Source organism: Prionailurus bengalensis, chromosome A2 (genome assembly GCF_016509475.1).
Source record: "Prionailurus bengalensis isolate Pbe53 chromosome A2, Fcat_Pben_1.1_paternal_pri, whole genome shotgun sequence".
Taxonomy (NCBI): domain Eukaryota; kingdom Metazoa; phylum Chordata; class Mammalia; order Carnivora; family Felidae; genus Prionailurus; species Prionailurus bengalensis.
In genome coordinates, this window is record NC_057348.1 from 9,506,419 (window position 1) to 9,533,267 (window position 26,849).

General features: G+C 52.9%; 1 protein-coding gene across 14 annotated transcripts in view; it reads right to left on the reverse strand.

Annotated features, from left to right (window-relative positions):
• The window catches only part of CACNA1A (calcium voltage-gated channel subunit alpha1 A), a 213,245-nt gene that overhangs the window by 106,287 nt on the left and 80,109 nt on the right, over nt 1–26,849 (reverse strand). For all 14 annotated transcript variants that reach the window (XM_043586739.1, XM_043586749.1, XM_043586748.1 and 11 more), the window contains exons 4-6: nt 11,611–11,702; nt 9,025–9,177; nt 5,440–5,633 (exon numbers count right to left, since the gene is read on the reverse strand). In XM_043586739.1, the coding sequence (XP_043442674.1) occupies nt 5,440–5,633; nt 9,025–9,177; nt 11,611–11,702 (439 nt within the window). The remainder of the gene's footprint in view (nt 1–5,439; nt 5,634–9,024; nt 9,178–11,610; nt 11,703–26,849) is intronic.

Genomic DNA, 26,849 nt, shown 5'->3' on the forward strand with positions numbered 1-26,849 from the left:
CTCTGGTCTGTGACGGTTTCTGTCTTTCCTTGTTGATCGTGACCTTGACGGTCTGGAAAAGGACAGGCCAGGTATCCTGCAGGATGCCCTCCATTCTGGGTTTGTCCGATGTTTTGCTCATGATTACGCAGGGGTTGTGAGTCTTGGGGAAGACAGCGCCTGGGGTCCCTGCCCCTCACGTCAATCAAGGGCCACACGATTACATATTCCCTGGGGGTGTTGACTTAAGGTGGGGTCTCCCCACTCTAAAATGACGACATCTCCCGCTTTGCTACTCTATGCTTTGGAAGCAAGTTACTAAGTCTAGCCCACCCTCTAATTAGTGGGGAGACTAAGTTAAGCGTCCAACTCTCGATCTCAGCTCAGGTCTTGATCTCAGGGTCATGAGTTCAAGCCCCGCGTTGGGCTCCATGGTGGGGATGAAGCCTGCTTAAAAACTAATAAAGTAAAAACGACCATTTGTCATTGCTATGTCAATCAGCCCTTCGGTGTGGGCTCTCTCTGGACACATTAGCAAGAAAAGAGCACCCAACGTTACCATGGGCACACTGGGAAAATGTTCATGTCCCCCTTCCTCCCTGTTTCCTGGTATAATCTTTTTCCCCCTCCTAAATAGATAACAAGACAAGTTTAAATATTTTTTTTCCCCGATTGTAAAGGAAATTGTGATCTCTGCAGAAAAATGTGGTGATACAGAGAAGTATCGGGCAAATACCGATTCCTGAATCCTAGAGGCCATCTTGGTAGTGTTTTCCAGTCTCTTCTTCCTAACTTCTATTTTCAAATGCACACGCTTGAGCTCAGAGCACCCTGGTCTCAGACTTCCCGTCTTCAGAATTGTGAGAAAATAAACTTCCGTTGTTCAAGCCACCTGCTCTGTGCTGTTTTGTAATGGTAGCCTGAGCTAAGACATAAGGTTTACCTCACCTTGATTCTTTTTTTTAAACAACGTTTTATTTATTTCTGAGAGAGAGCACGTGCGAGTAGGGGAGGGGCAGAGAGAGCGGGAGACAGAGAGTCCTAAACAGGCTTCACGCTGTCCGCGCAGAGCCCGGCTCGGGGCTCAAACTCGCAAACTGTGAGATCCCGACCTGAGCTGAAATCAGGTCAGCTGCTTAACCGGCTGAGCCACCCAGGCGCACCGCCAGTATGCTTTCCAGAAAATCGACTTCCCTAGGGCGCCTGGGTGGCTCAGTGGGTTAAGCGGCCGACTTCGGCTCAGGTCGTGATCTCGCGGTCCGTGAGTTCGAGCCCCGCGTCGGGCTCTGGGCTGACAGCTCGGAGCCTGGAGCCCACTTCGGATTCTGTGTCTCTCTCTCTCTGCCCCTTTCGCCGTTCACGCTCTGTCTCTCTCTGCCTTTCAAAAATGAATAAATGTTAAAAAAACTTTTTTAAAGAAAATCAATTCCTCCCTACTCATCATTAGACAGTGAGCATTTCCCTGCATCCTTAAATATTCTCCCAACAGATGCTTTTTAATGACGGCGTAATATTCCCTCATACAAAGGGACCATACGGCACTTAACCGCTTGCTTCCAGCTCTGTTCTATTTTTATAAGTAGCGCTGAGATGCACATCCCGATATAAACCTTTGTCAGCACTGCTGATTAGTGGAGGTTAGGCTTTTTCTGAAAGGCGCTTTAACCAGGAAGCCACGCGGCAAAGAAAAGAACCCAGTCGTCGCTGGGGAAACCTGGAGGAGGGCCGAACACGCCGTGTAGGTCAGCGGCTGCTGTTCCCTCTGCCGCGAATGCTCTCCCACAAACAGCTGCCTGGTGCTCTGCTTCTTTGCGGACGTGTCCCTTCCTCTGAGGAGCCCTCCCTGACTGCCTGACCTAGACCAGCCCCGCCTTCTGCCTTCGTTTGCTGTCTCCCTCCCACTTTAGGACCAGCTCCTTATCTGTTGTGTTTGCTTGTGTCTGTCTCCCTTATGAGAGTGGGGAGATTTTTGTCTTATGCTGGGTCCCCAGTCACCTGCCCATTTCCCAGCGCACAGTAGGTGCTCAACAGTTACTGAACACACGGCTGGATTTCAAGGACACCGAGAAAAGAAACGAGCCATTGGGATTGCCCACCCAGGCAGGCGACGTCCCCTCGGCATCTGCGCCCATCGATCCTAAGACGCTTGGAGCAAGTGCGTCTGGGCCGTCTCCCCACGGGGCCTCAGCTCTAGTGCAACAACAGAGGACAAAGATTCCAGACACTGTGGCCGCCTGTGGCTGGATGGACTGAGGGGGTGTCCCAGGGCTGGGCAGGGCTGGCCGAAGGCAGCACATAAAAGGAGAGCCCAGATGAACCTGGAAAAATCAACTGCTCTGTCCTCGGCAGCAGAAACTCAACGACAGCCACCTTAGTCCCTGCCTCTGGCGACGAGGGGCTCTGGTGGCTGTATGGAATGCCAAGGGCCGTTGGCAGCTACTAGACGCTGGAAGAGGCCAAGGAGGATCCTCCCCTACAGCCTTCAGAGGGAGCCTGGCCCTGCCTTGGCCTCGATGTGGGATTTCCGGCACCCAGACCGCAAGACAATGAACGTCTGTTGTTTCAGCCACCACTTCGTGGTACCAGATCACTGCTGGGGTTTCTACGACAGCGGGATGTAAGCGCACGGAAAGTTCTAGAAGGCTACTCTGAGTTAGTGGCAGCTACCAGTGGGGTGAGGGTGGGGAATAAAGTGGGACCCCACAGCTCACTCCTCTCCCTCAGGTGCTGCCGGAGTTTTTTACGGGGTAAAATTCTGAAAATGTTTCTGAAAGGAGTGTCCGCCGGGGGGGGGGGGGGAGGGTTCGGCCTACGCAGACCAGGCACGGTTGTAAGCACTTCACAGGCGCCCACCTCACCCAGTCCTCCTTCCCCGTGAGGTAGGACTGTGCTCCTGTTCATACTGCACACGTGGCAGTGAGGCACAGGGAGGCCAAGTGACTTGCCCAAGGTTGCACAGCAAGGAAAGGGGGGGAAGCCAGGATGGGAACCCAGGCAGTCTGGTGCCTCTGACTCTGTGCTCTCACCGCTTCCCCAAGGCGGCTCAGCTCTAAGCTTCCAGGACAAACATCCCTTCCAACGATGGTGCTTGGGACTAGAGAATCTTCTGGAAATCTGTGGTCACGCTCACAGTTCTCCTCCCACCACTAAGCACATCCCCAGTGTCTAAGCACATCCCCTGAAACTCTGGACGTCTTCTCCGGACGCCCGACCCCACGACACAAACCCTTGCCCGTGTTCACAAGTTTCTTAGCTTCTGCTCCCCAATCCCTTTCTCTGCCCTTAACCTTCCTGGCTCCCAGCTGTTTCACTTCCCCTGAAGCCCCCCCTCTCTCACCATGCTTGGAAAGCAAAGACCTAGAGCCCCATAAAAGCCCCCCTCCCCCACAAGCTTTTGCAAATTGGGTGTAACCTTTTGTCCAGGGTGTTTGCCAGTGAGGCCCAAGAGAGAGACTTAACGGAGGCTGGGCTCAGGCAAGGTCTTCATACAAATTAGAACACCGTGTGTCTTTCCTACATCCTTTACTTTTGTCGAAAACTCGAATCGTGGTAGGCATTTGTGTCGCCTACGATACGAATTACACTCCTGTGATGCGGTGGCATGTGCAGTGTGTGACACGCACAACTGTCCACGGCACTTGTGCAATCCTGTCCCGGGCGGCACTCTCCACCGCACCCTAAAAGGAGCCACCGGTCAGAAGGATGGGTTCCTGGAAATCTCCCTCCACCCGCCAAAGGGAAACTTCCTTAAGAAACATGAACCGGGACCAAGAGGAGAGTTCGGGAACCCTGTACGCAGGAGGAAGCCTTCTGGTGTTGCTTCCCCAGCAGGCCAAGCCAGGACTCCTATGGGCAGAACCTTAACTGGCAATTCCAGCACTTAGGGCAGGTGGAGAGGACGCTTCTGTGAGTGAACAGAGGGATGTGTGCGGAGCAGCCCCAGGATGCCCCGTGGGGTGGCTACACCCGTGGCATCCTCGTGTTTGATCCTGAATCCCTGACTCCACACATCTCCAGCTGCTGACAGGCGGCTGGCCTCGGGGTGGGGGGGGGCTCTCACCTGCACAGGAGGGTGAGAGGAAGGTGTGCTCTGTTTAGGGCGGAGGGGCCTCTAAAACCTGCACCTCCAAAAACCAAAATTACAAGTGCATTGTAGCCGTTGACCCAGTGATCCCACTTCCGGGAATGGACACCACCAACCCCAGCTGTATCTGCACAAGGGTGAAAAGACATGCATGTTGCAGAGCTCAGGGCAGCACGGAGCTCAGTGTCAGAGGGCGGGGAAACCATTGAAACGTTTGTCTCTGGGGAACCGATTAAATAAACCATGGCCCGCCCAACAATGGAGCACTGTGCAGCTGTACAAAAGAATGAGGACATGTCCTGCCACGGAAAGATCTCCAGGATATGTTGTTACGGGGGGGGGGGGGGGAAAGAAAATCACAGAACACAACAGCGCGTATAGAACGCTACACTTTGGAGTAAGAAAGACGGAGGAGAATATGGATTCGATGACACTTACGTCTGCAAAAATAACACCGAAAGCATATACCAGGGAAGTAAAGGGGTTGCCCATCGTGGGGGGATAGGCAACAGGACGGAAGTGGGGCAGACAGGAGCATACATCTCCTTGGATGTGTCTCTAGCATTTTCAAGATTTTGGACAAGAGTACTGACGGAGACCCATATACTCTTGTAAATATTTAAAAGCTCCTAAATAAAATATGCTCTATGCCTCTCCTTTGTAAACGTACTTTCAGAAGCACCAGGAAGGTCAATTTAGAACCTAGATGTCTGCACTGGATCACGACGTGAGCAAAGCCGGCCTTGCTCCCTGGCCACGCACGGCTCTGTCTGGCCCAGGGGAAGGGGGCTTCATGCATAGATGCATGGGCACTTCTGCTTGCATTAGTCTAAGCTCCAGCCACATTTGTGGCAACAGATGCTTCCAGAACATGTGGCGCCGTTGGACAACAGACCCACGGGAGAATCTCATTGCGAGTCCTTGGAATCAGAAAATTTCAGGATCCCAGATGATCCAAGAGTGGGGTCTAGAAAGTGGGGTAAGTGGGGCCAGTTCCTGGTAGACATGTCCCCTGAGCCCCGGGGATGCCTCCCCCTACAGGGAGGGGCATGGCCGGCAGAGGGCCAGCGAAGGTCCCAGCACAGAGCCCCTTTGTATAGATCCAAGGATATTACTTTCTTATCCATGTTGGTTTTTGAATCGCGCAAGCTTTACATATTAAAAAAAATCTAAAATTATATTTAAACACTTGCACAGTGAAAACTTATTCGGCATCGGTCTGCCTTCCAGATTTCCATGTCCTGAGGGGCCTCCTCTACTTAAAAGTTCTGGGCACCTGCACCTCCCCTCCCTCTCTGGTTCAGAGTCCCTCCCATGCAGCCTCAGGAATTGGCTGGTCCAGGAGGGCCACCTGCCCCCAAATTTGCATCACTTACGTTGTAGAGGAGGTCAGTCCACCCTTCCATGGTGATGCACTGGAAAACAGTCAGCACTGCAAACAGGATGTTGTCGAACTGAGTGATCCCATTGTTGGGCCCTTCCCAGTAGGGCTGACATTTGGTCCCATTGGGGCAGGTGCGGGCGGGTTCCTCTGTCCCACACGGAGCCGGAGACTCACCCTGAATGTCATCTATGAAAGAGAAGAGGAGAAAAATCAGGGGAAGGGGCTGGGAAAATCAACTCTGAGAAACAGGGGCTGTAAAGATTCAATGCTGTTGCAAAAACAAAGACTATTGGAATGAATTTATCAATGTTTTTTTTTTTAAGTTTGGCTTTGCTGATCTAGTCATTGGTGTCTGTTTTAGGAATTTCTTCTCTAAGCTTTATTACTTTTCCCGTGCATTTCCCAAACTTTCGCGATGCATTCCCTTTCTTTAAGGCTACACATTGCCCTCTGAGTGCAGCTTTAGCTGCATCCCACAAAATCTGTCATGCATTGTTGTCATTATTGCGCAAGTAAAATATTGTTTGACCCATAGATAGCCAAGATACTTCTTAAGTCAGATATATAAAAATAGAATAGTGTAATGAATCCCCATGTACCTATCATCAACTTTAACACTTATCAACTCAGGGTTAATCCTGCTTCATCCGTATCCCCTTCCCACACTTTGCCTTGCCACTAGAGTATTATTTTAAAAGCAAATCTCAGATACCCTATCATGTCATCCACAAACAAGAAGCACGTCTCTTGATTTCCAAACACTTTCTGAGTTATCCTTTTGTTTCCCATTTCCAGCTTAATTACACTGTGGTCAGAGGATATGTTCTGTATAATCCAGTCCTTCAAACTCTGTTGAGATGTGCTCTATGTTCCCGAATACAGCCAGTTTTGGTGAATATGCTGTGTGCTTTGTGCCGTGGTTGGGTGCTGGGTCCTCCAGACTTCCATTAGGACAAATATGTCAGTCGTGTTATGCTGTTATTCTGTAGCCTGATTTTTTTTCCATTTCCTTTTCTCTTCTCTCCTCTCTTTTCTCTTCTTCTTCTTTCTTTCTTCTTTTCCTTGAGATGTACTAGGCACAGGGAGCTGTTCTGGGGGCGAGGGAGGCCAGTACACATGGTACTTACTTACCCTTAGGCACAGGCGCTAAGTTTTCTCCCCAAACGGCAAGAGGCAGATTGTAAAAATGCCACAAGGAAAGAGGCACTTGCCAACAGATGCTGCTTTCGCAGACAACCAACGACAGCTTCGTGGCGAGGTTGGGCTGGGCGCCCGAGGTGGGGGTCTGAATTCCAAGGGATTGAGGGCGAGACCCCAGGAGCACACAGGAGCACAGAATGACCTGGGTGTGTCCCCACTGGACCAGAGCAGCGGGTACGAGAGGGTCCTGTTCAGTGAGTCGCACTTTTGAAGGATTTCAGAGAGCGACATTGTCCGCCAGGCAAGCAGCCCAGTGTGCAAACTCAAGCTCTCCGTCAAACAAAAACGTATCTCAATGTATGTGCCATGGGCACGAATGCCAACCTCCACTCGGCACGCAGCAGAGAGAAATAAACGATGGAATGTGTGACTTTTATTGGCCTTTGAAACTCCAGTTAAAGGTCATGCAAAGAGACACCTGCGACTCTGGGAAGTGACACTCAGTGCTTGAGAAGCACTGACCACACTGGCCGCTCGTTTAACTGGCTGGACACGCCTCCCTCATTCACGCTGCACTTGGGACAGGGGCTGAGATTTAATAAATACAGGTTGGCAGGCAAAATCTTCTGAACAAAAGGCTAAGAGCAGGGAGAGGGGAAATGCACGGGTTCCTATAGCAGACGAGAACCGCTGTTGGTTGGGAAGGCCGCCTCTGTCCAGAACCTTCTCTGTCTCCACCCTGCGACCACATCGGGCTCAGTTCCCACCCCCGTGCGGCCCCCTGCGTCAGCCAGTGAACGCCGGTCCCGCCTTCCCTTCAATGGCTCCGGAAGGTTCGTTCATATTTGGCGGGGGGGGGGGGGGGGGGGGGGCAGATAAGAGCACGCATCGGGCTTCACTGCTACGAGCCGAGCCGGTGGCAGACGAGGAGTCTTGTCTGGAAGCTGTTGGAAATCAGGAAGCCCTCCACTTTACCTTTGCATTTCCCTGAGTGCCGAGCACAGTTCTGGGGGTGCAGGAACCGGGTTCCCGATGACAAAAGAGTGCAGCTGGAAACCTGACTCTCTTTAGCAAGTTTGCATCGTGGTGCTCTTGATTTCGTTCCCACCACCCCCCCCCCCAGCCTTCCGTCCCCCCTCCCCCTGCCCCCCATCACGAAACACTCTGAGGGCTGCTTCTAGAAAAGCAACCGTCCGGAGAGTCTGAGGAATTTGGTTATAAATATAGTTTAAAATTAACCTGCTGCCTGGGTGTCTGTCTATATCGGTCTCTTACTCACACGCCTTATATTTTTAATCGCGAGCTTTTCAGTTATCCTCCTAAATCGGGGCTTCCTACCCACCCCGCAGCTGCCCCACCCACATCTGCCCCCTCACAACCCCACCTAGGCCCGAGCCAGTTGTGTCTGCTTGGCTGGAGAGAAAAAGAAAGGAAGGAAGGAAGGAAGGAAGGAAGGAAGGAAGGAAGGAAGGAAGGAAGGGAAAGAAAGAAAGAAAGAAAGAAAGAAAGAAAGAAAGAAAGAAAGAAAGAAAGAAAGAAAAGAAAAGAAACCCAATAAAACCTCAACACTTAGGATCCAGGAGTCCTGGTTTCTCTGCTCTCGGCTGACTTTTCCGAGGGGCCCTGCCCTGTATCTCTCCCTCCTGCATTTCCGCCCGGGGTGACGAGGCCAGGCGCAGAAATAGCTCTGCCTCAATTAACACCTTCTTCATCGGGGAAAGAAATAATTAGGACATCCCATATTGAGCAAACTTCACAAGCCCAGGAGAGAAGGAGTCAGGAGAAGCAAGAGAAAAAGGAGGAAAAAGAAAGCACATCTTGAATACACGTTTTCCGTCCCCCGTGGGGCGGCCTGGGGCCAGGGCTCTGCCTCTTGGGGGTCACCGGGAGGAGATGGCCCGTGGGAAGCCACTCCCAGCCAGATCCCTCTGCCCACCCAGCAAGACAGGCCTGAAGCCTCTTTCTTTTCTCGTAGGGACTCCCCCTCGGCGTCACCGTCCTCTCTGTCCACCCCATGAATTCGTGGTCCCCTCGCCCCATGACCAGCCCTGCCGATGGGCCCGTCTGCACCAAGATGGCCAGTGGCGCCCAAACTGACATACAGGCTTCTCTCCTTATCCGATTCCGTTTGGTACTTGGGCTTCAGGGAGCAAAAGGGTTTGGAGAGCAGGAAACGTCACTGAGAATGTATCTGGGAGCTACCGGGTCCCCGTGTGTGTAGACAGTGGGGGAACGCCATCCGGGGACCCCAACGCAAGGCCCTAGAACTACTGAGACCTCGAGGGCTATTTCACCCCCCCTCGCTCTGCCTGCAGAGCTTCGGAAGCAAGCTCTCCCAGCTGCCCGGAGAAAGAAGCAAAACCCTGCATCTCCCTTCCGGGAGCTCGTCCCCAAGGGAGGAAGCTTGGGAAAGTAACATCATGCTGCTTGGACCTACCTGTCCCCTCTTCAAAGCAGGTGGTATGAAATTTTCCCATATAAAATTCTAACCCTATGATTGCAAAAATAAGAATTGCAAAAAACAGGAGGAGGCCAATCTGCAGCAGGGGGATCATTGCCTTCATGATTGACTTCAGGACGACTTGTAAACCTGGGGAGACACAGAGAGAGCCCCACAGCTCCGTGAGCGAGCGCCCCAAACCCCAGGCACCCCGAGCACACGCGAAGCTGAGGGCGGGGTAACAAGGCTGTTCGTTATACAATGGGAACAATCCCTCCCGGTGTGTGAGGGCACTTTTTGCTTTAAAGTATTTTTGAAGTATTTGGCATATGCTGTGTCATCTGATGACCTTTTAGGCAAGACAGGCGTGGAAACTGGTCGCTTTCGGAGCCGTCCTCCTAAGTGCTGGGCGGCCTTCACCCAGAGAGGGGAGCCTTTTCTTAATTCTTCCCACCGAGAGGGGGCGTCTTTTCCTAATTCATGCAAAGGCTCCAGTTAGGTTAGCCCCACCTCTACTCGGGAAAGCAATCAATGTCCTAGTCCCCGTCCCGGGGAAACCAGACATGATTTCACCGGCTTGTACCCCCAGCCCTTGATGTGGGCGCACACGTAGCCCCATTTCGCAGAGGTGGGAAGCGACGCCGAGAGACGTGATTTCATCCCAGGGCATTAGCAATAACAGAGCCAGGGTTTAAGCCCAGGCCTGAGGGGCGTCAGATCCTAGGTTTGCGGCCACCGTGCGGTCAGGGAAGTCTACGGTGGAAACGAGGGCCCGAACAAAAAGCCTGAGGCCTTGCTTCTTGATTAGCAGAACTCCGCGTGGCTCATGATTAGCACCTCCTGGTGGGGGGGAAACCACGGGGGTCCGAAATGGAAGAGCGATGTTCTTCCACCCGCCTGGCAGGGTGGCTAAGGCTCCGGACACTGGGTGGCGTCAGTCCCCGGGCCAGATACCCTGCACCCACCTGCCAGCCGCTAGGGGCTCCCAGCCGCCCCTCTTCTTTGTATCAACAGTGGCCTCACCCAGGCGGCTGCTGCCTCCCCGCCTCCCACCGCCAGCAAGTGACCAGAGAGGTACAGAAGGCCAGCAAGCAGTCTCTTTGCCTCAGGTCGGAGGATACCTAGGGGGCTACTCACAGTCTAGAGCTCTCCACGAGATCAGGCTGAGACTGCATCCTTGCTGGGCATCTTTCCCGTTCCATCCCGCTGTCCTCAGTCTCTCTCTCCTGACAGCCCCCTCCAGATAAGGCAGGGCCCATCTGAGCACCTCGCTAAGCCTGCATCGAGGGGCCCCGACCTCGTCAACTACCCCAGCCGTGTGACCTTCACCAAGGCAGGTCACCGTCCTGAACCTTGGTCTCTCCATCTGTCAACGGGGACTGGGAGAGCACCGCCCTCTCAGGATTGAAGGAGGGAGCTCCTAGCTGCCAAAGCACCATCGTAGGTGGTGATTAATAGAAACCCTTATTAGCGTCAGCTTGGGGATGATCCCTGACTCAACGCAATGCAGGCGGCTCCTGGAATCCTGCAGATGCTTCAGTAGACGTGCCTTCTTTCCACGAAAAGGCCCTGCTGGTGGTCATCGGGGAGACCTTACCCTTTAAGTCTGGGTGGCCACGAACCCGACGGAAAGAGCCAAGGAGGTGGGAGAGGGTGCTGAGAGAAGCCACCTCACAGGCTTGTGGTGAGGACAAACGAATTTGAAGAATGGCAACTACTTAGAGCAGCGCCTGGCACACAACAAATCATTAGCGGTAGGATGAACTGAGGCAGTGGGACAGAAAAAAGGTCGGCCCTGGTTTTTTGGTTGGTGTTTTTTTTTTGCAGCTGAACCTCCTTCTGACCCTGAATACTGCAGCCGTCCCCAAAGGGGGGGGGGAATGGAAGCACCCTGAGAGAAGGAGAAAGCAGCACCGGATGCCTATGGACTTTGGAGCTCATCACCGTCAAGCTGTCAGAGCTCAGGTGCATAACTTAACCTGAGCCTCAGCCTTGTCACCTGTCAAATGGGTTCACTGGGTGACTGTGAAGACAAAGTAAGACATTCGATGCATGGGAAGTTCTGTCCTTAGCGTCCAGTAGGCAGCGGGCGCTCGATACGTGGTGACCGCCACTGCCACCAGCATTACTGGCCAGGCTTGGGGCCACACTTGCTAAGCCCCAGTCCCGCCATTCTCAGCCATGTGACACTGCTCCAATGGTTCGGCCGCTCTGAGCCTCAGTTTCCCCACCTGTCAAACGGAGATCTTGCAGAGGCCCAACTGCGGAGAGCTGTGAGTACTGACTGAGCTAGCATCAACACGACTCAGGACAGATAGCAGGTGCTCAATAAATGCATGGGTGCTGTGGCTCTAGGTGAGGCCCCTGGCTTGCTTTCAGAAGCTCACCCAGACTGGCTGCCAGGTTCCTGGGGGCGGGCGGGCGGGGGGTGGGTCCCTTGGGGAGCTTCCCCCAAGAGAAGGTTGCCCTGACACAGGCTGGGAGGCACTCGGGGGCCCCTTCTGAGATGCTCTGCGGAGGGGAAACTGAGGACTCCCGGGACCCCCTGAGCAGACCCCTTGCCAGGGTTGGAAACTCACGCACTTGGGATTCCAGACACCAGCTTGAGCGGTCTCAGCACTCGGACTGCCCTCAGGGTCCGTAGGTCAAACTCCGTCCCAACGGTCGCCAATATGCTGGAAGAAAGAAGCCAGAGCGGAAAACAGAGGGTGGGTTTCAGGGTCAGACAGGAGTGGGATTTGATGTTAGTTGCTGGCTCGGTGACCACAGGTGCGGGACTTGACGTTGCTGGGCCTCGGGGTCAGGACCTGGAAAGCAGCGTTAACAGTACCTGCCTTATAGGATAAAAGGTGATTTGCAAAGACCCCGAGTCGGTGTATGGTTGATGGTGATGAGTAAATGCTGGACAGAGAGGGGCGAAAGTTTCCCATCACTCGCGGTCGGGGCGATGCTCAATATATTGCACAACTCGCCATCAGAACGAATCATGGGGAGGCCCGGAGGTCTGGGGGAGGGGCCCGGGAGAATGGCAGACCCTTCGGGGCTGGGCGCTCTTTATCAGCTGGCAGGAAAAGTGGTTCAGTCTGAGCAGCCCAGCCTGCATGGGTTCAAATCCCGGCTCTGCCATTTCCCAGCTGGGAGACCTTGGACAGGCCAGGACTCCTCTCCGTGTCTCAGTTTCCCCTTTTTGTACAACAGGGGTAACCCCAGTACGGACGACACCTCAAAGGGGTGTGGGGACTAACGACACGTTGAATTGATACGTGTGACGCGGTCAGCACTACTCAGAAATAAATGAGAAGGGAAAAAAAACCCAACCAAACAAACATAGAAAACCAAAGCAAACAACGCGTGTGGCTCTGCTGGTGTGGACTAGCTTGGTCATCTGAAGAAGCGTGAGGCCGCCGGGGACGAGGCCAAGCCAGCCAGGGTGACAGCGGGAGGCGGTGACAGCCGATCACACACGGCCCTGTGGGCCGTGGCGAGGACCTGGCTCCTTCTCCAAGTGACGCGGGAGCCACAGAGGGTTCCGAACACTGGAGAGATGGGATGTGGCCTGTATGACAATGAAGCCCCCTGCGGGGCAAGGCCAGAAGTTGGGACCTGGGGACGAGGCCACGGCACTTCCGGCACTTCCGGGTGAGACGCAGGGCCGGGTCTGGGCAGGGCTGCGCGCGGGACCCAATGGGAGCCCGGCGAGGAGTTCAGCCCCGCCCTCAGATGAACCTGCGAGAGGGTGAGGTTCAAACACAGGTCCCTGCAGCCCCGGGCTGCAGGAAAATGGGGAAGCAGCACGGCGCACACAACCTGCGATCTGGACCGAAACCCTAGCCCTGCCTTTTCTCATTGTGTGGCTTCTGTCCTAACCTGTCCAAGCCTCAGAAACGCAGATCATCGGACCTCCCTCCAGCCCCGTGCAATCTTAACTGGCAACTAAAATGCACTCTCTTCCACCCCCCCACCCACCCCCCCCCCCCCCCCCCCCCCCCCCCCCCCGCCCTGGAAGGATGAGAAGGAAGGAGGCGGGGAGGCGGGGAGGGCGGGCGGAGGAGAAGGCTTCTGTGGCCAAGAAAGCCCTATGGGAGCCTAAGTTGCATTCAGGATGTTGCTGGGGAGAAACGGGTGGGCTGGCGCCGGAGGCTCTGAACTGGAGGCTGAGGAGGTGGGCCTTATCGTATGGACAGTGGGAGTCATATAAGGTTTCGGAGCCGGGGAGGGATGTGATTAGGGTTGGCGTGGTAGAGACAGGGCTGACAGCTGACAGGACAGATGGGCAGTGATGGAGGCAGAGCGAGGAGGGAGCGGTGAGAGCAGGCCGGCGTAATGAGGGCTGGAGCTGGGACAAAGGCAGTGGGAGTACAAAGGAGGCCCCGATTTAAATATAGCTGCCATTGATTGCTGGCCATCAGGGAGCTTGCCTGGGCTCATCAAATTCTGCATTCCAGCAGTTGGTAGGACGAGCCCCATTTTCCAGAGGAAACTAGAGCCCAGAGAAGTTGCTACTGCATGGAGGTCCATACCGTGGAGCAGGACCTCAAAGCCAGGACCCCAGCACGCCAGAACCCCGGTTCTTCATCTCCTGCGGCTTGTTGGACGGGGTGGGGGCCACGGTGGGAAAGACAGAAGGGAAGAATGGCTTCCTGGCTCTGAATGAACCACTAGGCAACGGTCGCTCACTTATTCAACAAAGGTTTATTGAGCACCTACTGTAGGGGCCCGAGGATGCCGCCATGAGCAAAGAAACAATGGGAAAACACAGGGTACGTCAGAAGGTGGGAGGTGCTATGGAGAACAACATGGCAGCCGCCAGGGCTTCCCGTGGAAGGATTAATCGTGGTGGGATGGGAGCAAGAGGAATCCAAGATGACTGTAGGGTTTGGCCTGAAATACCTGAAGGATGGGGTGGCGGGGAAACTGAGATTGCAAAATGGTGGGTTAGGAGGAAGGTCAAGACCAGGCTGTGGACACGTTGAGGCTGAGATGCCAGTTGCTATGACTCCCTCGTTAAAACCTTCCATTGGCTTCCATCAGGCTTAGCGTAAAATCCAAACTCTACCGGGATCACAAGACCCAGCGTCACTTGACGCCCACGGACCGTCCTATCCCCCCACACTCTGGCCACCCCGACCTTCTGTTCCTCCCACAGGAAAAGCTCCTTCCCACCCCAAGAATGTTACAGCGGCCATTTCTTCTACTGCAAATGCCCATCCCCTTAACTCTCTCCCTCTTTGCCTGGCGCCCCCTTCAGGTCCTTCAAAGGTCACATTTCGCCTTCTCAGAGAGGATTGCCCTGGCCCCTCTAGCTGAAGAGATTCTTTGCTCTCCAGGATTATATCGTTTATTAAGCTGTATTTATTATCCGCCCCCCCCTCTTCTAGAATGTGAGCACCACAGAGACAAAGGTTGTGTGTGTGTGTGTGTGTGTGTGTGTGTAGCACCTTTTATGGCCTAGCAGGTACTCAATAAATGTCTGCTGAGTGAGAAGAGTGGTGGGAAACAGGGTTATGGTAGACCAGATGTCCTAGAGTAGTACAGAGGTAAAGTGAAAGAAGCCAAGGGCCCCCAGTGGAATGTTGGGAAAGAGCAACATTTTAAGAGACAAGTGTTTGAGGAAGGAGACTGGTGAAAAAGAGGAAGGCACGGAGGTGGGTGGAGACCCAGCAGGGAGGTTCATCCTAGGGGGTCAAGTTCAAAAGTGTTTTGAGAAAGGCAAGGTCATCGGTCTTCAGGGCAGCCCAGGGATGAGTTGGGTGCAAGGGATGAGGAGCATCAGGTCACTGGGGGGGTCTTGCCGGCGGAGGCGGGGGGGGGGCTTGTAAGTGCTCTATAGCCCCATGGGGACAGTGGCATTTCCATCACCGGAGAACGTTCCACTGGATGGCGCTAGTCTTGCTTCGCCCCACTAGGGAGGGGATTTTCATCTGTTTTGTTCACAGCTGTATCCCCAGTACCTAAAACTATGCCTGGCATACAGCAGGTGCTCAATAAATGCTTCTTGCATGCACAAACAATGAGGAAGTGAAAAGTAGGAGAGCCTGACGATAACAGAGTATATTCTGGAAGAGACAGAAGGCTGGGTAGAAGACAGGACTTGTCTTAAACTAGGAAAAGGATTGTGGAAGATACGACGGCTGTTTATCCAACAGCCAATCTTACGCCCTCCCTTGCCAGTGGAGTGCGTCTTCCATCAGAGTCAGAAAATACCCAACAGGAAGTCTTTTTTCCCAGAATTCCTTTCCATGGGAGCCCTGGTCGAATGAGCCAGTCATGTATCTAACAGGACCTGAGGGGGCTGCTGGGGGCTGTTGGAGGCTTCTGCGGGGGAAAGTGTTCTTCCCCTGAGAAAAGTGGCATGGCAGGAGACAACCGCTCCTTTTCTTTGGCTGGATGCTTTTGTGTAGACATCTTGGAACAAGGTGGCCATCTTGGGACCATGAGTGGTAAAGGTTACCAGGAAAGTCCTTCCACAGAAGACGCCACAGCGGAAAGACAGAAAGGGCTCCTTGGGGACATCCCTGGGCTGTGGAGCCAACCCTGCCACCAGCCACCCGGCCTCCAGACTTCTTGTCATGTGGACGGACAACAGCCATCCTTCCTAGTGGATAAGAGCCAGGCGGCCTGGGTTCAAATCCCGGTTCCTCCAATCACTAGCCGTGTGGCCTCGGGTAAGTCACTCAACTCTTCTGTTCCTCACTTTCCTGGGCCTTACGACGGGGATGACAATAGTACCTGCCCCGATAGGTGTGCTTGGGATTCAGAAGTCCTACACAAATGGTTGCTTTTGTCTTCTTCATCATTTTTCTTCTTCTTGTGTCACTTGGGGGTAAGTTATGCCGGAACCCACCACCAACAAAGGCAACGGTCATCGCATTGTTTCCTTGGTCAGGCTACAGGCTTATTCTTTACCTACTGAGATCTCATTTCATCCCCCAGCATCTTTCCCTGGTGAGGGTTCTACTCTCTTCTCGTGAAGAGGGAAACCGAGACCCAGGGCATGAGCTACTCGTCCACCACAGTCACACAGCTAACGTGCGGTGCCTGGCTCTCGAGTCTGGCTGTGTCACTTCCACCGGGCTGCCCCTGGGGAACACCACCACCCCGACTACCCTCTCCTGGGACTTCAGCCACGCTCATTCCTCCACTAACCTGAGCGCAGAAAGGAGCTAGATTTCCCTCTGCTGGCTGGAGGTCAGGATGTCAGGAACTACAGGTGCCAGGTGGGTGAGGAGGGAAACATGTGCAAAGGCCCTGGGGCTGCAGAGACCTCATGGTAAAGAGTGAGGTTACTAGCTGAGAGGGAGGGGATGGAGGACAGGAGAGTGACCAGGAGGTGTCTGCATGGTCAGAAAGCAGGAGACAGATGGAGGCCACTGGGGACCCCTGACCTCAGGTTAGAAGAAACACTTGCCCCCACGGCCAGGGTCAAATCTTCCTGAGATGGGTACTTAGGAGCATAACTGCTTCCCATGCAGTCTATATTCTTGCCATTCATAGATCGTGCAAATCCTTTTCAGGTTTATTTTTATATCACTTGGCTTTTACCTCCTCTTGGAAAAAGTATTTCTAAAATTCCTTAAAAAAAAAAAAATCTTCAAACAGAGAGAGTCAAGTTAATTGCTCTCCTTGGTTCATGGCATATTTATTTATACCTTTGGTCTTTGCACTGTCCCTCTCTGTTCATTTGCCCATTCACTCATCCGTTCGTTCGTTCGTTCACTCATTCATTCATTCCCTTGTGTCCCCAAACCCTACTTTCATTCGCCTCTCCCAAGAGACAACCAATATCATGTTTAATTTGGTCTTATTGGAGTGCATTCTTGCAAAACATGTGCTTTATTTTGAGGGCTTATATTTTTAACTTACATTGACGGCACGAAGTTAAGCATATTCTGTTGTTTCCTGTTTTCACCCAGAACCAGGTTTTTAAGCCCCATCCTGGGTGGTCCATTAGACGTGCCATCTGGAGCTCTCACTCGGCCTGGGGCTCCGTAGGTGCATCGGCCATATTCCCGTCCCCGGGGATGGACACCAGGTGGCCTCCAGCTCCCCCCCCCCCCCCCCGCCCCAGATGGTGCCGTAGCGAATAAGCCTGCACCGCCCCTCACAGACCTGGTGAAAATCTCCCTGGGATGACTGTCTGGGAGCGTAACCGCTGGTGAGTCTGAATTAACTCCACTTGGCACGGATGATGACCTTCCGCAGGGCCGCCCAGGCCACACCCGCAGGAGTGGGGGCAGGAGTCTCCCCTGTCCCCACATCCCGCCCACCCTTGGCTGATCCACCTTGCTGACTTTTTCCACTACGAGAGGCACACGGAAATACTCGCTGTTTTGATTTTCATCTTTCTGATTGCAAATGATTTTGAGTACCATGTCACATACTGCTTAGCTTTTCAGACTTCTCTTCCCTAATCTCCCTGATCATATATATATATGTATATACATATATTGCCTTGTATAGTCCTGATCAGTGCTGCCCAATATGGTGGCCATTGGCCACATGTGGCTATGGATGCTGGAAATGTGGCTAGTGTGAGTAAGGAACTGAATTTTCGTATTCTCTCTCTCTTGTTTTTTAATGTGTATTTATATACAGAGAGAGAGACAGAACATGAGCAGGGGGTGGGGGGTCAGAGAGAGAGAGAGAGAGGGAGACACAGGATCTGAGGCAGGCTCCAGGCTCCGAGCTGTCAGCACAGAGCCCGATGCGGGGCTTGAACCCACGGACCGTGAGATCATGACCCGAGCTGAAGTCGGATGCTTAACTGACTGAGCCACCCAGGCGCCCCGCTTTTTAAAGTTTATTTTTATTTTGAGAGAGAAAGAGAGAGAGAGAGAGAGAGAGAGAGAGAGAGAGAGAGAGAGACCTTGTGTGTGAGCGGGGAAGGGGCAGAGAGACAGAATCCCAAGCAGACTCCCTGCTGTCTGTGCAGAGCCCGATGTGGGGCTCGAACTCATGAACCACAAGATCATGACCAGAGCCGAAGTCAGACGCTTAGCTTACCAGACTGAGCCACCCAGGCACCCCAAGGGACGGAATTTTAAGTTGTATTTACTTTTATTTCATTTATCTTTAAAATAGTCACATGTGGTTGGGGGGGCAGCCTAACGGATAGCAATTAGATACTAATCTGTGGTCAGTTATTTTTCTGTCGTTCTATTTACAAATACCACTTTAGGGGGTGCCCGGGTGGCTCAGTCGGTGAAGCGTCCGACTTAGGCTCAGGTCATGATCTCGCGGTTCAAGTTCGAGCCCCTCATCGGGCTCCGTGCTGACAGCTCGGAGCCTGGAGCCCGCTTGCGATCCTGTGTCTCGCTCTCTCTCTGCCCCTCCCCTGCTCATGCTCTGTCTCTGTCTCGACAATAAGTTTAAAAACATTTAAAAAAATTAAAACAAACACCACTTTCGTTCTTACCATGCACCAGGTGCCAGTCTGTAGGATTTTAAATATTAATTCATTTAAGAAACTCCTAGCAACCCCGTAGGTAGATACTATTCTTTCCCTTTTATTGGTGAGGAAACTGAGGCACAGAAAGGTTGAGTTACTTGCCCGTGGATTCACAGGAAATGGTAAAGCAAAATCTGGATGCGGGCAGTTTGGTTCCTAAACTGTCCCCGTTATGTCTTTATCTGAGCAAAACGTCTCACTTTTCATCTAATCCATTATTATTATTTATTATTATTATTATTATTGGCCTTGGAGTTTGTGCTTTTAAAGTTCTGTTTAAGAACCCCTTCCCCCACCCCAGATCACACAGATACTCTCCTGCGTTTTCCCCTGTGAATGTGAAGCTCTTACCACTCACAAAGGTCCTCTCAAGCACCTTAACCTTTGCATGGAGCCGTTCTCCCATTTAATTGTCTTCTAAAGTACAGGATTACACAAAAGGACACGTTTCTATTTTGGGTGATTCCTGAAGCTCTCTTAAAGTGCAGTGTTTTCTTTAAAAAAAAAAAAAAAAAAAGCAGGAGCAGATGTAAAAACCCCAGAAGGAGAGAGGAGGTAAGTGATTCTAGAAAAGATGGGAGCTCCAGAGGGGTGGGTTTGCTGGGGGGCGAGAAGCGGATGACGATGAGACGGGCGGGTTTGGAGATCCGCAGGTCGCGGGCCTGCGGAAGGGCACCGTCGTCGTCGTCGTGATCCCTTGCTGATCACAAGGCTGGAGGAGGCGGGAGGGAAACCGGTCCCCGAGACACTGGAATGAGACACTGGAATGAGAGCCGGGGAGAGCTAGAGGGGGTCGGTCCAAGTTTGCAAGGGGAAGAGCACAGAGGGAGTGCAGAAGCAGAGCCTGAAGGTTCGAATGAGACGTTTGAGGGAGTAAAGCTCTCGAGGAACCGAGGAACCGGACGAGGACGTTTTCGATGTAATTCCCAGACATTTAGTGGGCCCCTCCCGAGGGAGAGGCACTCCCAGATCAAAATAAAAACAAAAGCCCAACTCTCGGGCCGGTGGCAGCTGGTGGGAGTGGAGACTCGTCCCACCACGACTTAGGACGGTTTTCGCCAGAGCTAAATGGACTCCTCCCTACGACCCAGAAACCCCCGTCCTAGCAATACGTCCCGCCAAAGACAAGCGGTTCCCCCTCCCCCCCTCCCGCAAGAGCTGCAAAGTGCAAAACGCCCAAATGCCCGTCACCCCCGTGCGGCGCACGCGGCCGTGACCGTGAACTTTGCCCAGCTCACGCACTCGGCGGCAAGGGAAGAAGGCCAAGCAGAGCGTGCCGTGTGATTCCGTGTGTTCACAATTCAAAAACAGGCGACGCTAATCCGCGCTGTTCCCTGTCAGCGTGGAGCGACTGGAAGGGAATGAGAAGGTGTCAGGGGGTTGGGGACAATCCGTTTCTTGCTTTGGGTGCTGGTTACACGAGCGTGTTCAGTTTTGGAAAATTACTCAGGCCGTACCTGTGAGTGTGTGTGTGTGTGTGTGTGTGTGTGTGTGTGTGTGTGTGCTTTTCGGCATGTATGTCCTACTTCAATATCAAGTTTTAAAAAGCAGGATTAGGGGCGCCTGGGTGGCGCAGTCGGTTAAGCGTCCGACTTCAGCCAGGTCACGATCTCGCGGTCCGGGAGTTCGAGCCCCGCGTCGGGCTCTGGGCTGATGGCTCAGAGCCTGGAGCCTGTTTCCGATTCTGTGTCTCCCTCTCTCTCTGCCCCTCCCCCGTTCATGCTCTGTCTCTCGCTGTCCCAAAAATAAATAATCGTTGAAAAAAAAAAATTAAAAATAAATAAATAAATAAATAAAAAGCAGGATTAGAGAGAAGGTAATGTTTACTGAGTGTTTGCCGTGGGCCAGGCAGGGTGTGTTGTTTTAATCAATCCCCATGACGACCCTATGAAGCAGGGCCTATCATTCCTTCTACTTTGCAGATCAGAGAGGCTGAGTCACTGCTCTAAGGCCACACAGCGGGTACATGGCGGAGCTGGGTTTTGATCCCGTCTCTCATACATTTCTAACTACTCTGCGGCACCAGGCTTGGAAAAGTGAAGGGATGTGGATTTCTCTATGACAGAGGAGAAAAACAAAAAGATGATGACCTTGGGGGAAACTGAAAGGGAGGGAGTTCTTGAGAGCGACCGCCAATGTCTTAAGAAAACGTGGGCAAGATCTCAAGGAATCAGAGAAAGATTGGAAGCAGATGCGGGGCGAATTTAATAAGGCAGTGGCTAAAGACGAAGAAATGCTGAAGGATACTGAAGATCCAAACAAGGGTCACCGGGTAGGAAAGAAAGGAACCCTCCTCGCTGGTTCTCTTGGGACCATTCTAACCCCAGTGATCATTTCCAAGGATGGCCAAGAATTACCGCCTCATACGGTCTTACTTTTCCATAGCTCCCATCATAGGCATCGTCGTCATGGGAGGCGGGTGGACACCCGCTTCAATGATGACCAAACCAAGGTTCTGAGAGGCCAGGCGTCTTGCCTGGTATCACACACCACTGAGTGTCCGTGAACTGAAGCCTTCTGACTCTACTCTGCCCCGTGGGGTCAGCCTCCATCCCAGCAAAGTGGCTCACTCAACCTCCCTGCTTTTCCCTCTGCTCCTTCGCCCAGAGAACCTCCTCCCCACGGATCCATAGCTCCGCCTGCCTTCCAAACTGCCTCCTTCACTGTCCAGCCTCACCCCGGACTCCTTTCTCTTCCATCCCGTAACCTTCAGGGGCTCAGGTGACACCAGAGCCTTGCGGTGACGGTGGAAATATTTTCTTCTGAGCTGTCCAATATGGCGGCCAACAGCCCCGTGTGGCCAGTGAGCGCTTGAAACGTGGCCGAGCAACTGAATTTTTCACTTGAGTGAACTCTAATTGACTTACATTTATATTTTCTACCGTAGCTATGTGGGGCTAGTGGCCACTGTGCTCTATTGTGCAGCTCTGTGGCTACATTGTAGAAGAGACCACATAAACAACGGTATGCAGTCGGTCACACACTGGCAGGTGCTGATTATTCCCCATTTGCTCCCCAGGTCAACTCTCGCTTGTGCCGTGCGCTGTGAGGCGGACCCCTGTGGACTACATCTCCCAGAATGCTTTGCTCTGGTTCCTGCTTGGGTCTGGCCAATGGGAGGCACCAGCAGAAGATGAAGGAGAGAGGTTGGAGTATTGCTTCCCCGATTCCAAGCCTACTCCTTCCTGCGTGGCCCTGCCTCGGCTGAGTTCCAAAAGTATCAGGGATAGCGATGGCTTCCCTCATGGGATCTCAACATCCCTTTCCCGGCTTCCTTTACCTGCACCCGCCACTTTAAAGAGTTTCTTAATCACCCACTCTTCATGTGAAACCATCCGGTGGGTGAATTTCGTTTCCTGTGGAGACCTTGACCGATAAAAGCTGGGAAGAGTGGATGACCCATGAAGGCTGCCCATCTGAGGGTTCCAAAAACCCACAGCTTCTGAGACCAAGGTCTCCAGAGAAGTGAGACTTGATTCCAAGTCTCCTCGCCTCAAGGGACAGGGATACTCTGTGGCCTCTTGCAAATAAGTCTTGGGAGAAAGACATCCCACCAGGTTCTTGCCTCACCTGACCGCAAAGCGAGAGCAATTCCTCGGGGCAAGGAGGCTAAGAAACAGAGGAGGTGGAAGAAGATGGGGGTGTCTGAAAGCTGTCCGAAGGCAGGTTCCACCGGGGGGACACCCAAGGAGATGTGGAGCTCAGTTCCAGATACACTGTGTCTCTCCTTCCTGGGCACTCAGCTGGACTCAATTTTCCAGCTGTGCCGTTAGGTGTGGCTCTGCAACTAAGCTCTGGCCAGGGCAAGGAGAGCGGAAGCCACGTGGGCAACTTCTAGGCCTGGCCCCGACGTATTTCCTGGGTGCCCCCCTCCACTCCTCTTCCCTTTTGTGGCTTCACCATAAGGAGCGCAGAGACCTTGGGAGCCCCGGGTGGACGATAAGGAGCCACAATACGGAAGGAGCCTGGGATTCGCCCTCCCTGCTTGGCGGAGAGCTGCCCTGCCGTTCCAGGATCCCCATTTTGGACTCGGTCTGTGCCAGCACTAACTTCTATTGTGTTTGAGCCCTTTATACATTTGGGGGGGTTCTCTGTGACGGCCACAAGCACTTCTCCAGTACGCTTACTAGTACCTTATCTGATACACAGTGACAAATCCGCTTAGGCAGCTAAAATGTCAGCTCCATAAGGCCACAGGCCCGTTTCTTATTCCCTGGTGGACCCTTAAGTACATGGTCGGCCTCAAGGAGGAGGTTTCCGTTGAATAAGCTGTCAGCTTCCATGTTTCTTTTCAGCTGCGTGGAAGGCAGAAGAGTGCAGCAGAGTGGAAAGGGGCCGGGTCTGTATCCTGACCAGTCACCTACCAGCTGTCTACTTCGGGCAAACTCCCCAGCCTCGGTTTCCTCACAGGGAGGAGAGAGACTTATAGGAAAGGGGGTGGAGGGGGGAAGAATGGGAGAGGCAGGGCTTGAACCTGGGATCACAGCCAAAGACCAACTCAGGAAACGCTGTTCCACTCCCATGATCATTCTGCTGTCCCAGGAGGGCTCGAGACTCTGTTTCTTGCCGTGACCTCAGACTAACTCTGCGGGAATTAGACCCACAGTTCCGGGGCTTGGAGCGGCTGCTTCTAGATCAGGGGGCCCCGCCGGGGAGCCGGAACTTGGAGAACCTGGAGGGGTCCTCAGAACTGACGGAGGAAACAAACCACAGTTAAATTCAGGGCATCCCACATGTCGGCGGGGGGGGGGGGGGGGGGGGCATTCTTCTTACGACCAGCCTCGAGGTATGGGTGACGGGACACATGCCTTAGGACTGATCAGGTTTTTTTTTTCCTCCCCCCTTAATTAAAATGTGAATCACAGCTGAGTCACAGAAGAAAGAAAATGGTCAATGAACAATTCTGACTTCCTCCCTCCTTCCCTGCTCAGAGAGATGAGTCAGCAGAAGTCCGGATCCAAAAGCGAGAAGGGAAAAAAGAAGGGATGCTGGGCTTGGGGGGAGGCAGGAGCCGAGCAGACCTGAGTCACTTCGTTCTTTGTCTTAGCAGAAGACAAGTCCTCTAGTGCGCATGCCTCTTTTTCTGGTTTTACACAGACTCATGGCACCCTGAGTTCTACACGAGCCCCGACAATCTCCTTCCTTGCTTCCTTCAGACAAAGGCAGACTCCTCACCATGCCAGAACCCACCTCAAGCCTCTATTCTGCTTCAGTTTCCCCCCCAAAGCCCCAGGCGCCCCTGTGAATTCACACACCATGATCATGTTTCCTAAGCTACTGGAAGAGTGGGGAGCCTTGTCGCCTCTCGTCAGTGGGGAAGGGCCATGGGGAGCAAATGGAAGATTCTGGAGGTGGGGGCCCCTCAGGTTCAGGGCAACCACGGAGCCTACAACCTGCAAGCATGGCACCTAGAGCCAGGCTGGGTCTGAATCCTGGCTCTGCCAGGCCTGGGAGACCTAGTCTTCTTTCTGAGCCTCAGTTTCCTCATCTGTGACACGGGGATAGCCAAAGCTCCTGCTCACAGTGCGGTGAAGACGAAGAAGTCCCACCCTGGACTTCAGACGTCTGCTTCGTGCATTTTCGGGAGGATCCTTTTTATGTTCAAATTCTCTAGGGGGTCCACCCGTCGCTCCTGTCTTGACCCCCTGGACGTGCAAACGTTTTCTTTAAGGAGTGGGTGGAGTCTTGTGCTTGTTCATTTTTAACCAGAGGGACACTGTCCACGTCCCGTCTGTTAATGTCTTAGGGTGTCATTTCAGCAGTTTGCCACCACAAGGCTTTACGAAATGTGCATTTTTTTTTTTTTACAAGGTTGGCAATTTCAAAGTCCGTCTGCCTTGAACTTGCATTGTACTGTAGGATAATATTTAACGAAACGGAGACCAGTGGCTCTCAACCAGGGGTAATTTCATCTCCCAGGGGGCATACGGAAGTGTCTGGAGACGTTTTTGACTGTCATGACGGGGGGTGGCGGGGGGGGGGTGCGCTACGGGCATGTGGTGGGTGGTGGCCAGGGGGTTGCCGCTAAGTAAGCAGCCGACAACGCACAGAACACAAAGAATGATCTGGCCCCAAATGTCAAAAGTGCTGTGGCCAAGAAGCTGTGATCTAGAACCTGATCAACAAGGACGTGGACCCAGTGGGCCATGGTTGCCCTGGGGTGAGATATCTTGAGTCAGAACTCATTTTTACAAGTGGCCAATTTCTTAGTGACCAAAAAAGTCGATTAGGTCTTTTGGGTCCCTCAGCCTCCTTCTAACTATAATAAATTTATGCGAAGCTTGAGGCTCGTAGCCAGACTGCCTGGATTCTAATTCCAACTCTGCCGTTTCCTAGCTGTGTGATCTTGGGCAAGTTACATAACTATTCTGGGCATCAGGTTTTTTTTTATTTTTTATCACCTGTAAGTGTGGCTAATAATAGAGCCCACTGTATAGGGCTGTTGCATGAAATGGGTTGATATGTGCAAAGTACTTAGAACAGTACTTGGTACATAGTGAGTTGGAGGGTGCGTGGGAAGTGGACTGAATTCCTGGTGCAAATGTTGTTCAAGTATGGAGTGCTGAATGAAGATTCACAGTCTCCTTCCACAGGGTGGCTGGGAAATGGCCGCCAGGTCAGGAACTACATTTCCCAGTCTCCCTTGCATCAACACGGGGCCATGTGACCACATTCCGGTCAGTGGAATGGGGTCAGAAGGGAAGTTCATCCCTCCCTGGCCACGCCCACAAATACCTCTCACTTGCCTCCACTTCACTCTCCTTTGCCCCCAACCTGCTGGCCGGGAACAGACTCTTCGAGCAACCTTGGAAGCTGCATGTTCAAAAAGGGCAGAGTCCGGGCGCCTGGGTGGCTCAGTCGGTTGAGCATCCGACTTCGGCTCAGGTCATGATCTCGCGGTTTGTGAGTTCGAGCCCCGCGTCACGCTCTGTGCCGACAGCTCGGAGCCTGGAGCCTGCTTCGGATTCTGGGTCTCCCTCTCTCTCTGCCCCAACCCACTCGCATTCTGTCTCTGTGTCTCTCAAAGATCAATAAACGTTAAGAAAAAAAAAGCCTTGGGGCGCCTGGGTGGCGCAGTCGGTTAAGCGTCGGACTTCAGCCAGGTCACGATCTCGCGGTCCGTGAGTTCGAGCCCCGCGTCGGGCTCTGGGCTGATGGCTCAGAGCCTGGAGCCTGTTTCCGATTCTGTGTCTCCCTCTCTCTCTGCCCCTCCCCCGGTTCATGCTCTGTCTCTCTCTGTCCCAAAAATAAATAAAACGTTGAAAAAAAAATTAAAAAAAAAAAAAAAAAGAAAAAGAAAAAAAAAGCCAGAGCCTCCGTCACCCTGCATCCCTGAGCGACTGTGTGGAGCAAGGCCACACCTGTGCCGTCTACCCCTCCACCCTATCCTGTCCCTTACCGGCTGTACTTTAGAAATTTATTTTTCTCTCATGTATTTCCTTAAGCCAGAGATTTTTTTGTCTTATCTGTTACAGCAGCTGGTGCTAACTAATACCTCCTCTTCCCTCAACGTGGCTATTTTTCTCCCTACCAGCAAATACCATCATGTCCTCACCACCGGACAAGCTTCAAGATGACTCTGAATCTTTTCTTTCATACCTTCCCCACCATCTGGCAGACAGGCAGGGGAGAAAGCTCCTTCTCCCAACGGGGACGGAGGAGGGGTCGCGTTCCCCAGGTCAGGAGCTGAATAAAGACCCGTGAGCCTTCCTTGGCCAAGTTTTGGATGTCAGGCCAATTAAAGGGGGTGAGTGAGGAGACTGGCCCCACATTCAATTCAAATTCATATTCGTGCCTCCAAATGGTAATAAGATGTGCCAACACCCTGGTAGTCTGCTCAAATGCTCAAATGTCACCTTCCCAGTAAGACCTACTCTGACCACCCCGTTGAACCCAACACCGCCAACTTCCTTGCCCAACTTTACCGTCTTCCCAGGGCACCCTTTAGCTTCTAGCACACTGTTACTGCTTGGGACCCCCCCACCCTGCTAGATCATAAGGTCACAGGTCTTCCCATCACCGAGAACACTGCCTGGCATAGAGTTACTGCTCAGTAAATCATCGGATAGGTAAATAGGGAGGGATTAATTCGAGTCAAGTGCTTGCTCTGTGCCCAAAAAGTCCTAAGAACTTTATGCATATAAACCCAACCTTGAGCACTCAACGACAGTTTAGCAAAGTGGAGACTATAACCATCTCCACTCCACAGACAAACAAACAAGTTCAGAGAAGGCAGGGGGAGAGCCAGGATTTGAACCTGGGCCATCTGCCCCTGGGTCTAGGTCTTCTGCAGTTGGTTTTGTTCAAGCCCACAGCATAGAGTCGACTAATCCCGGACAAGTCGACTAATCCCGGATCTTAAAGCAAAGCTCCT